We start from the raw sequence: 15,491 nt of genomic DNA on the forward strand, positions 1-15,491 counted from the left end.
AGAGTAACAACTTCATACAAAGAACAAGTTATAAGTTATAACGCAGTACAGGAAAGAAATATAACATCTCGACAAAAAGCAGAGTATAACATGTTAGCAGGAGACAATTTAAGACTTTGTTTAGAAGATTACTTATTAAAGTAGCATTAGGGTTCAAGATTAAGATTGGTATAAATCATATCAGTCTGTGAATGATTGTCTAAACAACCATGTTTTTAGTTCTTTTTTGAAGGTTTTGGAATCTCTGATAGAACTTAGGTATCCAGGGATGGAGTTCCATTCTATCGGTCCAGCTATCGAGAAGGCTCTATGTCTTGTAGCAGATAGTTTCGCAGAAGACAGTGGGGGAATGATTAGTTGTAATTTGTTAGAAGATCTTGAAGAGCGGGGTGATTTGTGAATTGCAATCATGCTATCCAGAGAGGAATTATATGGAAGTAAAGCTGACAAGGTAGGAAGAAAAAAAAAAGGAGGGTTAAATAGCCCAGACTGCCGTATCCTTAGACAGGCTTTAGCGCTACAGAAGGAGAAAAGCCTGGAAGGACTGGAATACTGCAAGCAATCAAGGAACTAGCATTAGGAAGAAGTCCTGCTGATGAGATTAATAGGAAACTTGTCAGTCTCCCAACTTAGAAGAGTCCCAGGTCAGAGCTCCCTAGTCCGGCACAATTAAAGCCATATAAATCAGGCGCTGTGCTCTGCAGCAGCCCTTAGAAGAAGCCACCAGTCACATGTTCTCACTTGCGCGTGTAAAAGCCAACAATTCCTAAGGAAAAAACCTGTTCAGTAGATGCTTGTGTAAATGCTTAAAATTAGGAGCAATGTGTATGCAGGGGCATATTTTCAGGATTTTCCATGCTATTATTTTCCCTCATGTTGATTATTGCAATAGTTTATTCTTAGGCCTTCCGACTAGCTCTTTACACCCTCTGCAATTACTTCTTAATTCTGCAGCAAGACTAATCACTGGTCCTAATCGCTTTAATCACATCACACCTGTGCTTGCTAAAGTAACATGATTGCCGATTCAAAGGCGAATTCAATATAAGATTGCCATGACCACTTTTAAGCTAAGTACAGATTCTTGTTCTTGGTCTAATGCTCTGTTAAAAATGTATAAACCTACCCGAGAATTAAGATCTTCCCAACGTGGCCTACTAGATGTCCCCTCCATACGCCATGCTCATCTTACTATAACAAGAGATACAGTATTTTCAGTAGCTGCACCTGCTCTGTGGAACTCTTTACCTGTGGAACTTCAAGATAACTTTAAAAAATTCAGACCCCTCCTAAAAGGCTTTTTACTGCAGCAGACTTTTCTCTGATTCTGTTCTGTTTTATGATTTTTATGTTTATTAAAATATTTGTTTTATGTATTTATTGTTTTATTTCTTTTAAATCTTTATTTTGTTTATTTTAATGATGTATGTATTTACTGTGAATCACTTAGGCCTTTTTGTGTTAGGTGATTAATACATTTTTAATAAATACAAATATGTATGCACTTGTGTGAATGATACAAAATACTGGCACATGGGTGCACATGTGCTCGTTTGAAAGTTACTGTTGATTGGGAGGTGATACCTAATGATCTGGAATGCTGAAAATTTGTTTTGTTTGGTATGCTATATTATGTTAATTGTTATGTTAATGTACCAAGAAGGCATTGTTCTTGTAAGCAATATTTCTTTTATATGCCACAAAAAGTTATAAATCAAAAGTTTAAAAAAAAGGTTACTGTCCCTGCTAGAGGAGCTAGATAAAGGAGACTGCTATACTGTGCAACCAATAAATCAGAGGCTTCTTGAAGGCCATGACGCCAAAGGAAAAACTGTGTAAAATGTACATGAATAAATCTCATAGGATCTACAATAATCCTAACTTCTTTATTTAACTTGGCCACTAACGTGCATGCACAATCCATCCCTTTACAAGAATTATATTTAAATTAATAAGATTACTGCAAATAAAATGAGTGACTGAGAACATTCAGATGAGTCCCATTGTTGACAATCTTTCCAACAGCAACTCTGCAGTACTATCACTTGTTTGATAGCCCTTGTTCCTGACTCCAAACAGCAACTTCACTTCTCAAGGCACTATAGGCATTCTTGAATGTATTCAAGGAGTATGGTACTCTTTCACCAATTGTAGTCTCTGGACCTCTCTTGCTTGCAAATCCTCCTAGCCCCAAGCTGCTTCCTCCCTTAAGCCTCAGCCATCTTCCTAAGGCAGAAGACTGGAAAAAAAGAACATGAGCCAATGCAGGTTCTGAGTTTTGTTAAAATACACTCCTTGCAAGACACATCCCACTGGGGAGTTCAGGGAATACTAAACACCCCAGTTCTCTCTGACTTCACACAATCAGGGTCTGGGAAGACTGATGCACAAAGCAGAGGACAGTTTGGTGACACTCTTACAATGAGATATGTTCAGTCTCTCTGTCAGCGAATATTGTATTTATTTATTTAAAAATGTATATTGTGCATGCTCCATTTTTCGCAGCGGGTTACAATTAAGTTGCAGACTATGCTCATGGCTTTCTATGATAATCATTTCACAGGTAGGGAGGTGCGTCAAAAAGTCATTTCAATTCATTCGTTTCGTATGGCACAGTCATTTGTCAGGTTTGTCTAATATGAAAAAAAAAATTTGTGTTTCAATTTTTTATTATTTTACATTGAAGAGAATGGAAGCAAGCCATAGGCCCCACTGACTTAAATGAAAAAGAAAAAAATGAGCTGTGGCAGGGTCCCATTGCTGAGGTCAGGGCCTAGGCACAGTAGGACTGGCATAAGGCTAGGTTCTGTTGTTGAGTCCCGAGCCTAGGACCATGTCTGATGCTGGGCATGGACTGTTGTGGAGGCCCAGGCAAGGCACCAGGTCTCGTCGCTGATCACCAGTCGCGGCGCCGATGCAATGTACCCGATCGCGGTTTTGTATTTAAAGAGTAAATGCGGATATATCCCATTCAGATAAAGAAGAAATCATATCCAGTCAGAGGAGATCCTGAGGCAGCTTTGGACGCAAAACGTGGACACATTGAACTGTACTCTGCATCAACCGGGGGGTTTGCACCCCCCACGAATTAGACTCAACTACCGGAGGGTATATCTTATAGAAAAATATAAAAAGGAAAAATATAAAGAAAAAAAATATGAGTGGACTTTAAGGACCTATGATTAAAGATAATCCCTTAAGCGGCTTGAAAAAGAGCAGAAATGCCCAAAGAGACCGTGGGATGTTATGAAGGTCTATAAAATAGCAATGGGATTTAGTTTCAAAATTTTTGATTCTGTTGAAAAATGTGAAGGTAATAATTGACGTCACCTTTATAATACTGTCTGAGAATGTGCCACAGTGATGCACTGTGGTGCCTTCCTTCTGAGCGGACGGCGCCATTTTGATGTACAGAGGTTGAAATAGCACCATCCACTTGGGAGGAAGACACTGCAGTGGAGTTACTGCGGCGTGTCCTTTAGGTGGACTGCGTCATTTATTTATTTTTTATTGAATTTTAGAAATAACACAAGAATAATCTTGTACCAGCAATAGGAGATAAGTATCATAATTTAAAATGAAAAGAAAAGGTAAAAAGAAATATAAAGTGAAAATCACACTTATACAACTTCAATATAAATATCTCCAACTAGCAAGAAAATGGGAGACCAATTTAATTTGAGATATCCTTACAAATGCTTATCACAATTCTAATTATGTGTTCTTTGAACCTTCACAATTACGGGTGTTCCTGGATTCCCATACCTAACTTTCCTTGTATGTTGGGTCGGCTTGTTATAAAATGGATGGGTTAGCTTTTGGGATTATTCTGTATAGCCCTTTTTTCCTGATATTCTTTGCTCTGAAATTATCTTGGTCTCCATAAGGACCGCGTCATTTTTATTCAATGGAAGAAGAAAGTAAACAGCAGAAGATCTTATCCTGAACCTCTAGGCCTAGGTCTGAGCCAAGGGCCTTGGTGACAGGACCCAGCCTCGGGCCAAGTCCCAGCATTGGGCCTGGGCCTGGGCCTAGGCTTTGGTGATGTGACATGTCCTTGGGCAGGACCATGGTGTCAAGTCTGGACCTAGGCCCAGATTTTGGCAACAGAACTTGGCCTCAATGTCAGGCCTGGACCTCGGCAACAGGATCCAGCTTCAGGCCGGGCCTTGGCGACAGGATCCAGCCTCAGATCAGGCTCTGGACCTTAGCGATAGAACCCAGCCTTGGGTCTGGGCCTAGACTTGGGCCCCCGAGACAGAACCCAGCATTGGACCTAGGTTATCGCCTGGGTCTGGACCTGGCCTTGGGCTGGGCCCTGCCTTTGGGCCTGGGCCTTGATAATGGTTCCTGGTCCTGACATCAGGCCTGGGCCTCGATGATGGTATCCAGCCTTGGGTGAGGCCCCAGCATCAGGCATAGGCATCAACAATGGGACCAGACCAAGGCCTAGTTCCACTGGAGACCTGTTTTTTTTTTTTTATACATGAATATAAAAATAATAACCAATTTTTGGGTATTTTCTTTGGAGGCTATTTTCAGTTCATTTCATTCATAATAAACGAAACATAGCCTCATTCATCATGTTTTACTCATTGGTTTAAATTAAATGCACATCTCTAATCACAAGGTCTTCTTATCTCAAAGCAGTGAAAGTAAGTAAGGCTGAAAGCGCAAAACTATACTCAAAAGTAGAATATTTAAATATGAGCCAGCTCCTGGTTGCAAGGTAAAATATGAGTTGAATTTTGGTAAAATATGAGTTGAATTTTGGTAAAATATGAGTTGAATTTTGCTGTACTTTGAAACCCTATGGTGGCAAGAGAAAGTAGAAAAGAGGGAGTGGCAGATATAGCTTAACACAGCCCAAATCAGCAACTCAGGACCACCTACCTTGCTCATTAACAAATGCATAAGATGCAACAGACAGTGGTTCTGCAAGGTTCGGCATTCTCTGAAGTATTATTTAATCTATATTTAGCACCCTTAGGAAAATTAATAAATTCATGTAGGATGTAATATTAATTGTTTGCAGATTATATTCAGCCGCTATTACCATTGTTAATTCTACTCAAGAAACCTTACATAGAAAAACAGAAACATAGAAATGACAGCAGAAAAGGACCAAACGGTCCATCTGGTCTGCCCAGCAAGCCAAAGTCATACCACGCCATACAAGTCACCCCCATACTTATCAGTTTCCCAGACTGTCAAAGTCAGGGCCCTTGTTGGTTGTTGTTTGAGCCCAATTTCCCATTACCTCTTGCCATTAAAGCAGAGAGCAATTTTGGATTTGCATCAAACATATCAGGCCTAATGATTAAAGGTAGTAACAACCGCATCAGCAAGTTACCCCCATGCTTGTTTTCCCAGACATAAAATTCAATGTTCTTGTTTGGTGCTGTAAAAATCTAATTCCCCTTTCCCTCTTTTCACCCTGCCATTGAAACAGAGAGTAGCGATGACATTGCATCAACAGTATGAAGGCTTATTGGTTAAAGGTAGTAACCGCCACACCAGCAGGTTAACCCCATGCACTCTTTTCTTCATTCCCATCCTCTAGCCTTTAGGGATCCACAGTGTTTATCCTATGCCCCTTTGAAATCTTTCAATGTTTTTGTCTTCACCACCTCCTCCAGAAGGCCATTTTTTTAGATCCTTCATACTTCTTGAATACTGTTCTTTTTGCCTTAATTTTTTCAGCTACCTTCTTAGAGAACCAGATCTGTTTCTTTTTTCCTCTTACTCTTATTTACTTCCTAACATATAGATTTGTTGCCTTTGTAGTAGCTCCTTTTAATTTGACCGTGTTCCACTTTACCCATTTTCTCCCAGCCTTCCAGTTCTTGCTCCAAGTACATCCCCATTTTGTCAAAGTCCGTATTTGTGAAATTCAAAACTTGGGTCTTTGTGTGACTTCTCTGTATCCTATTTGCAATATCAAACCATACCGTCAAATGATCACTACTGCTCAGGTGAGCCCTTACCTGAACATCAGAGACATTATCCCCACATCGCCTGTTGTTCTGTTTTCAACCCTTTCCAAGAAGAAATATTTCCTGATGTTGGTTTTGAGTTGTCCTCCCTGGAGTTTCATTTCGTGACCCCTAGTTTTACTGATTTTTTTTCCAATGGAAAAGGTTTGTTGTTGATTGTGCATCATTAAAACCTTTTAAGCATCGGAAGGTCTGCAAAATATCTCCCCTGCACTTCCTTTCCTCCAGAGTATACATATTTAGGTCCTTCAACCTCTCCTCATAAGTTATTTGATGGAGACCCCCCACCATTTTGGTCGCCCTTCTCTGGACTGCCTCCATCCTATCTCTGTCCTTTTTGAGATACAGTCTCCAGAACTGAACACAATACTCAAAGTGAGGCCTTACCAAGGACCTGTTCAAGGGGATTATCATCTCCTTTTTCTTACTGGTTATTCCTCTCTCTATGCAGCCCAGCATTCTTCTGGCTTTAGCTATCGCCTTGTCATATTGCTTCGCAGTCTTCAGGTCGCTAGACACTATCACCCCAAAGTCCTTCTCTTGCTCCGTGTACAACAGCCCTTCACCCCCCATCACATACAGCTCTTTTGGATTACTGCACCCCATATGCATGACTCTGCACTTCTTGGCATTGAATCCCAGCTGCCATATATTCAACCAGTGTTCAAGCTTCCTTAAATCACATCTCATTCTCTCTACTCTTTCTGGCATGTCCGCTCTGTTGCAGATCTTAGTATCATCTGTAAATAGATAAACTTTACTTTATATCCCTTCCGCAATGTTACTGACAAAAATATTGAACAGAACCGGTCCGATCACTGATCCTTGTGGCACTCTGCTTAACACTGTTCTCTCTTCAGAGTAGTTTCCATTTACCATTACATGCTGTCTTCTATCTGTCAACCAGTTTGTAATCCACGCTACTACCTTGGCACTCACTCCCAAGCTTCTCATTTTATTTGCAAGCCTCCTATGCGGGACAGTATTAAAAGCTTTGCTGAAATCCAAGTAGATCACATCGAGTGCTCTTCCTCGATCTAATTCTTTAGTCACCCAATCAAAAAAATCAATCAGATTTTTTTGACAGGACCTTTCCCTGGTGAATCCATGCTGCCTCGGGTCTAGCAATCCTCCTGATTGAAGATTGTTCACTGTCCTTTCCTTCAGCAGTCTCCATTAATTTTCCCACCACTGAGGTGAGGCTAACCAGTCTGTAGATTCCAGCTTCCTCTCTGCTACCACTCTTGTGGAGCGAAACCACCACTGCTCTTCTCCAATCACTTGGCACCACTCCCATTTCCATGGATTTATAGAACAGGTCATGCAGCGGACCAGCCAGCACATCTCTGAGCTCCCTCAGTATCCTGGGATGAACCTCATCCTGCTCCATGGCCTTGTCCATTTTCAGTTTTTCTAGCTCTTCCCATACATTCTCTTCTGTAAATGGAGTTTCATCTACCCCATCTCCATCCTCTATCTTGTTAACCAGCAACGGTCTTTCTCCAGGGTCTTCTATAGTGAACACCGAACTGAAGTATTTGCTTAATATTTCCACCACTTCTTCATCTCTCCCCATACAGTGCTCCTTGTCACCTTTCAATTTTACTATACCACTTTGGGCCTCCCTTCTTTCTCTGATATATCTAAAAAATGTTTTATCTCCTCTCTTTACTTCTTTGGCAATTCTTTCTTCCACTTGGCTTTTTGCTTTCCTGACTTCTTTCTTTATCTCCCTCATTTTTAACAGATATTCTTCCTTGTGTTCTTTTTTTTAGATTCTTCATTCTTCTTGAATGCTATTCTTTTTTCTTTAATTTTTTCAGCCACCTCCTTAGAGAACCAGATCGGTTTCTTTTTCCTCTTACTCTTCATTACTTTCCTAACATACAGATTTGTTGCCTTCATAATAGCTCCTTTTAATTTGGTCCACTGTTGTTCCACCTTACCCATTTTCTCCCAGTCTTCCAGTTCTTCCTACAGGTACATCCTCAGTTTGACAAAGTCCGTATTTGTGAAATTAAAAAATCAGGTCTTTGTGTGACTTTTCTGTATCCTATTTGCAATATCGAACCATACCGTCTGATGATCACTACTGCTCAGGTGAGTCCCTACCCGAACATCAGAAACACTATCCCCACATTGCCTGTTCTGTTTAGAGGATGTATCCCTGATTTTGATGCACTAGTTGCCTATTGCAGCTACAGCAAAGTTTTAACTAATTTTACTGGTTTTTAAGGCTATGCTTAGAAGAATTCGCTACAGACACCATCAGTGAGTACTACTATCATCCACTCCTCAGAGCTGTCTCCCTGGAACCAGGTACTCGCTCCTCGAGGGCCTGCCTCCGTTCCAGCGCCAGTGCCATCTCCTATGTGGAACCGCTGTGTGAGTACTTTGCCAACGAGTCTCTCTGCTCCCAGGGATCTGGTACTCACTCGAGGGCCAGCTCTCCCTATCTCAGGGCTTCTCCATACTTGGGACTCTGAGAATGTTCTATTGTACTCATTCTCTCAGTTCTCTCCACTACAGCACTGCTACCGGAGGAGCCGCTGTTCCAGCGCCCTGGGGAATACTAGCCCAGCCGGGCTACATCTTCTACTCACTACTGCCATCTCTGGTGGTTTCTCAAACTGTCTAAATAAAGAAATATCTGTGTTTGTGTGTCCAGAGCTGAGCCTGACCTGTGGCCCCTCACGGGCTTCCCCCTGTGGGCGTGGTCAGCTGCCACAGTGTCCAAGGGTCCACCCAAAACTCACTAATTACAACATATGGTTTACATTTGTATTTATCTGTAATATGGGAAACATTGCAGACTAAATCCTTGTACACAGTCACAAAGCCCAGGGGCGTGGATTCTCCAGTGGGGTGGTTGGGGGGAGGAGAATCCTCCAGGGCCCAAGGTGCAGAAGGAGACTCTTTCTGTGGGTGCTTTATCACTGTGTAATCTGATTAGGTGTAAGTACCAGGCAAATAGACAGGACACTATGGATGGATGTTCCAAATTTAAACTTTACTGCAGATCTTCCAAGGTCATTAACTGCATCAGATACATTTAATTCTGATTACAGCCATGTCCAAAAATTATTCTCAAACTTCAAATAAATTTGATCTTCAATACTGAGTCCTGAGATATTCTTACCCTCCAGGGCTTTTAATGATAAGAGTCCCAGATGGATGGGATACCCCAGGGATGGTGAAATCCTTTCCCCAACAATACCTGAGGTCCTGATGTACATCAGTTCTCCAAAATCCCAGTCTTCTTCTTTTCCTTCCAGGGTGGAGACTCTGATGGAAGCAAACATTGGCGGAGGTAGCCACCATGGAACGGTTGACCTTTCTCCTAAAGAACAAAACCGCTCTTTATGACAAGATTTTGGCCACATATTGGACCTGGCAGAGGTCTCTCCTTTAAGCCTGGACTACTGGTGCCTGGTCAGTGGTTGGACAGCGTACCTTACACTAATTTTAATCTTTTTATTTCTGATCTTTGAGTCATTCCTTACTGTTCTTCTTGGTTATGTTCTGTTTATTGACATATGATCCGGTACAGTGTATGTTTTCGATATTGTCAAGCTCATGATGTGTTCTTTAAAATTGCTTTAAATAAACAGTTAAAAAAAACAAACAAACTGAAAAGACCAGACAGCTAGGGAAAAATATGAGTTTTTCCTTTCCCCAATTACTAGCTAGGAAGGTTGACAGGAAAACTTTCTCCCAAACCAAAAAAAACAAAATCTCCTCCACAAACTCCAAAAACCAGGGCTATTTTTCAGTGAGTCCCCATTGTTCCTCCAAGGAGTATGAGATGGGAGGAGCAGGTCTTCTATACCTCTGTCCTTCCTAAGGCAGGGCCAGGGATTCACAAAAAGAAAGAAAACCTCCAAAAATGAATTTCCAAAAGAATACATCACTTATTCAGAACTTGAGACAAACCCTACCAGACAGGTTGTGTGCTGGAAACTTATGTGCCCCCTTCTTTTGACTTTCTCTGGTCATGAGGCCTAGTAACAGAGATAGGAAAACACAAAAATGAAACAGATCCTACTCTTTCAAAAGATAACTCAGGCTGCTCTATCTCTCTCTCTCTGCCTGCCGTTGAGCAGACAGGAGCTCACCATTCCAGCCAATTTTCACAGGAGGTACTGTTATAAAATGGTACATTCCTCTCCTAACTCCTAACCTATGTCCTAGGCTAGCCCCACCTAGTGGTATTCCCAAGGGGGTCCATACTCTATGATGTTATTTTTCTGAAAACAAGATTTATAAACATTTAATGGTGCCCATTTTCCTGCTTTAAATCAGAATCTTGCACATGGTTAATGTGTTCATTACATGTGAAATGTTTTGTGTAATCCATTAAAGAAAGATATTTCTTTAGGAAATTAGGCAAGAAATGGAGTCAGCTGGTGACCACAGACATTAACCAATGGTAAAGCAGCTTTAAAAATGCTCATTGACATCATATTGTGCTTTGACCTCCCTGAGATTTCAGCTGAACTGGCTTGTTTCCCTACAGGAAATAAAAAAGAAAAGGTATTCTAAATGTCGGGATGTCAAATGTACATGATAGGTATAAGCTGGGGCCTGTGATCTCTGCTATCTGTAGCACAAATTCAAATGAAATTGGATGAATGGTTCAAAAGTTATTAGGGAGTGATGATCTTATAAGATCAGTATCCCTATAAGAAACAAGGCTAAAAAGTATGGGGTAAAGATTCAAATGCTACTTAGCCGAATAAATTAGACTGACCCAGCTAACTTGTTGCCACTGAATATCCAGCTATACTTCTTAGCCAGATATGGGACATATCCAGCTAAATAGTTAGCTATATAGTCAGTGGGCGGGCAGTGGGTGAACCTGGGCGGTGCTGCCGATCCAGTTAAATTAGTCGGATATGTATCAATGTTAACCAGGTACGTTTTTGAATAATTTCTTTATTTAAAGTTTTCTTTATAAAGAAAGGTTCAATTCAACACATCATCTTTCCAGAATACGTTAGACATGACCCCCTAGCAGGTCTGAAGTTATCCGGAGAAGCTTATCAGGCTAACTTTAATATTCATTTGGGTATGTTCGGTGGCATTGCCGTGCCGCTGAATATACTGTGTAAGTTAGCCAGAAAAGTCTTATCTGGCTAACTGACATAGCCAGATATATTTTAATATTAGCCCCTCTATGTTTTAATTTTAACTAGGGCTTATAAAGTTACATCTGGTTGAGATTGTTAATGATACATTAGCTCCTAGTTAAAGATTTGACCCTGGAAGTGTAAGAGTGTACATTATTTGTATGTCTAGCATATTGTTTCATTATGTACATATTTTCTGTACCCTGTCTAGAATAGCAACTAAGAGGGTAAGAAATGTTTAAAACAATATGTACATTTATTTCTGTATTTAGATTTATTAACTGCCTTTTTTTTAAAGTAAACTTTCACCCAAGGCAAAGTAAATTAGTATAAGCTATTATTACATCTTTTGTAAATGGTGCACATGAAAATAAATAGTAGCATTGGAACAGTAACATTGACAGATGTATAGGATAGTAGTATACATCATACTGTAAAGGTGTTGTGGGAACGCTGGAGGCAGTCCCATCTCTGGGATTTCGTGTACCCTTCGGCCACGACACAGCCGCAGAGGAGCTCCGGCAAGTGCCATGGCAGGTGAGGAGTATCCAAGCATGGGCTGAAGCTGGAAGTACTGGAGGTAGAGCCCTGGTCTCTGCCAAATTTGTACGCATCAGAGAGACCCAACAATGCAATGTTGGTCTCTGGAGTAGCCCTCCGGCCACTTGATAGCCCTTTCGGACCTGCCGCACGGGAGCAGCAAATGCGACAGGACGGACAGTGGCTGAAAGGCGAATACATCAAACGAAGACTCAGGATACATGAGGGCTTCACGAAGATTTGAAGGGATGAGACGAGAATCAGGGAATCCAATGAAGACTTATAAGGATGAGACGAGACTCAGGGAATCCAATGAAGAGACAAAGAGTTGTAGGCTAATATGAGCTTTAGGTTATATGGAGGACTCAGACAGAATCACGAGATGTGAAGTTCTGAAGTGGAGTTCTGCAGTGGTACTGCCACATCACGCGCCCTACACTACCAAGCAAGGCAGGTCGCGGACAACACTAGAGGTCCCCAAACACAGGTTGCTTGAAGAATCAGGAAGACGACATGAAGACTCCAGCAAGGCCTGAACCGAGACGCGCCCTTCCGGCCAATTAAGGCAAGGTGCGGACACGCCAGGACGGACAGGTTAGACAGAGTTCATATCAAGATGGAAGCAGGTGCAAGAGGCTCCGAAGATCCGGACAGGATTCAGGATGAGGAGAAGACTACAGGATCCAAAGACTTGGAGTAAGGCTCAGTGAACTCAGAGGATGTCACCTGAAGCTTGAAGATAAAACCAGGGTTCCGGCTAAGGAAGCCCTCAGGATCCAGGGGCTCGGAGTGAGGCTTGGCGTGGAGCTCGAGCAGACTTGGAGTATGGAACCTGATGCTGGGAGAATAAATGTCGGGATCATCTGGAGTATTGCGCTGCTAAGACAAAGAGCATCTGGAGATATGAAGAACGAAACATCAGCAGATCTAACAAGATGAAGAATGAAGACATCAGGACAACTGGAACTGACGAGACAAAGATGCAGGGTCAGCAAGAGACCATACGAAAATGAAGATGTAGTCATGGAATTCCAACGAAGAACATGGAACGGAGTGCCAACAAGAAGCTGGATTGAAGAGAAGTCCAAAGGAGGACTGGCTCCATGCGAAGGCAAGGAAGGAGTGAAGCCAGGCCCTTTTTATAGGGTTGAAGAGGAGACTCCCTTGATGACATCAGAGATGTACCACTCCCTCGCTGCCCCTTTAAGAAGGGAGAGGAGGCACAGCCTCACCCCTTAGAAAGAAGGGGAAGGACCTTGGAGTGGCGTCCCTGCCGCTGAAGAAGCAGGAACTAGGCCTCAGAGCAGGCCCCAAGATGGTAGGTGGCTTCCCTGCCATCAGCGGCTCCTGCCAGGACGAAGAGCAGCTCAGGACGGCCTCCGAGCCACGTGGAGAAAAGGTAAGCGGCGATGGTTTCCTGCCACGGGTCACGGCGGTGACGAGACAGAACCCTCCCATGGAGGGAACAAGGTACTCCGGCAGCCTCCAGGCCGTGTAAGGGAACTGCTGCGTAAGGGGTCGCGGCAGCAACAAGGGCGGCTCCATGCGGCGTGAAGGAAACGTGGGCAGCCTACGGGCCACGTAAGGGCTGCTAGTGAGCAGCTCTAGGACGCATCGGAGACGGCCTCTGGGCCATGGAACAAGGTGGAGAAAGGGAAAAAGGAGGTGAGAGCTGGCCTAAAAGGCTGTATCGTAACAAAAGGTATTGCGCATAAATCTAGTCCATCACAAATTGCATCCATATTGTTTTGGCATGTGCCAGAAGGTAATTTTCAGCTGCCCATATAAGGTCGAAGTTTGCATACACAAAGTACTCATAGTACTTAGGCGGAATATTCGAAGTAGACTTGCATACATAAGTGAGTTTTGAGATTCCTTGGTTGTGTGTGGAACTAGCACAGTGCCTATATACAATGCAGGCTTTTACAGATGCTCCCAATGAAGATTTACACACATACTTTTGGAAGTCAAATGTACTTGCACAAATAGTTTCCCTGCCACAACCCCACCCTCTGGAAAGCCTCTTGGGCGTGAAGCTCACTTATATACGCACTGCGCCCCGACTAAGTTTCAAAATGCCGCTGATAAGCATAAAACCAGATTTTACGTGCACAAATCATCTTGCAAATCCAGCTCTTTATGTTTTATTTAATTGGTGGCAATAACACATGAACCATATAAACTCCTTGCTGTTTTCCCCCTCAAAATACCTAGGAAACCAGCTTGTTCCAGAACTCAGTTATAATAATGATATATTTCTAGAGCAAGTGTCCATACCACTGTACAATATGCTTAACATAGTGCTGCTGTCTCTGCCTGCCACAAGCATTGTGATATTACATGGCCAGGTAAATGGGTTACCATGAAATATAATAATGGGCCAAAAACACAATCTTGCAATCTATGAATAAAATCTAACTCTTGTAGGTTTGAGGACCAGATTTTCCTAGCCCTGGAATAAGCTAGTTAGCTTCCAAAAATAAGAAAAAAAAGTGTTAAACAGAAAAACTAATTTTAGTATATGCCAGCTTGTGTTTTCTGAATTCAAAAGAACACATCCGTACCCTGGCATCATCCTCCTTCCTCAGAGCTCAAAATAGATTGATACACCTCAGCGCTTCCTACTAGACCTTTTCCCCACCACTTTGCCGCCAGTGTATCCTCATCCTTGAAATTGGTACTCTTGAGTCATCTGGACACAGAAGTACTGTGCAGTTCTGGCAACGCATGGCTCACACCTACTAGACTGACCCACATGAGCAGGAGAAAGAAGACAAGGGCAAAGGAGGGAGAGACAGCTTGAGCTGAATGGAGAGAATGAGATGGGGATCAATAGGCCAGACTGAGAAAAGAGGGGATACGTTAAGAGAGGTGGCACTGAAGAGTTAGAAAGATTGAAAGGATTCCCAACTTTTCTTCTGCTCTATCACCGATCACCATCAATACAGGGAAGCTATCAAGAGTAATATTTCTTCTTGCTCTAATCCCTAGATTCATAAAACTCTAGTGAGTTTTATGACTTTATAGGACTTACCTATTATATCCTTGTGGGTATAATATCTTACTTTTTGGGGCCTGTATGAACGTAGGGGGTCAAAAGAAGAACCAATTGATGCTGCTTTTCCTGAAGCTGTGTCACAGCCAGCAAATTGTGATGATGCAGAAGTTGAAAACATGATTGTATTAACGATCAGTGACAGTAGCAAACGAAATTAAACTGTTTCCTCACTTAGGATATTGCTAATGAGCTTAAACGTTTACTTATAACAATTTACATAACTTAAATTGTAGGCAAATGTAATTTGCTTGCTGCTTTAAAAGGAAAACACAACCAGAACATATCTTCATTTGACATCTCAGGAAAAATAAGTCTCTTGTGTAGATAAGTAAACCTCTCCTTATGATACAGGCAGCTGTGGATGAGATTGACTATGAGACGCTCTGGGCTCAGTTAAGTATCTCCTGGTAACAGTCTGTTTGGTCAGGAGCATTGTGACCTCTTTGGGTAGAACTAGATTTGTTGCATCAGCAGGCTGTAAGGTGAAACAGTACATGGTGTGGCTGAGTGGGAGAGGCTACTATAACTTTATTGACTTTTGTCAATATTGATGAATTCTTTAAGGGAGCTAACAATGAGGCACAGAATACTTCAGTGTGTAGTTGGAGGCAGCCATGTTGAGGGGCACTGTACATTTATGTGTATATATATATATATATATATATATATATATATATATCACCTAAACCAAGGCGGCATACTTACCAACATAATTAGTGCAAATAAAACTACAGGAAGCAACTGATTATAGTCCACTAAGGGTTAGTG

The 15,491-nt window shown here is 42.0% G+C and overlaps 1 protein-coding gene across 1 annotated transcript in view; it reads right to left on the reverse strand.

Annotated features, from left to right (window-relative positions):
- C3H6orf163 (chromosome 3 C6orf163 homolog) overlaps positions 1-15,089 on the reverse strand; it is a 70,389-nt gene extending 55,300 nt beyond the window's left edge. Inside the window, exon 1 of the mRNA XM_029597011.1 lies at positions 14,700-15,089. Within this exon, the coding sequence (XP_029452871.1) occupies positions 14,700-14,841 (142 nt within the window). The 5' untranslated portion in view covers positions 14,842-15,089. The remainder of the gene's footprint in view (positions 1-14,699) is intronic.
- Positions 15,090-15,491: the final 402 nt, after the last annotated feature.

The sequence above is a fragment of the Rhinatrema bivittatum genome, chromosome 3, assembly GCF_901001135.1.
Source record: "Rhinatrema bivittatum chromosome 3, aRhiBiv1.1, whole genome shotgun sequence".
NCBI lineage: Eukaryota > Metazoa > Chordata > Amphibia > Gymnophiona > Rhinatrematidae > Rhinatrema > Rhinatrema bivittatum.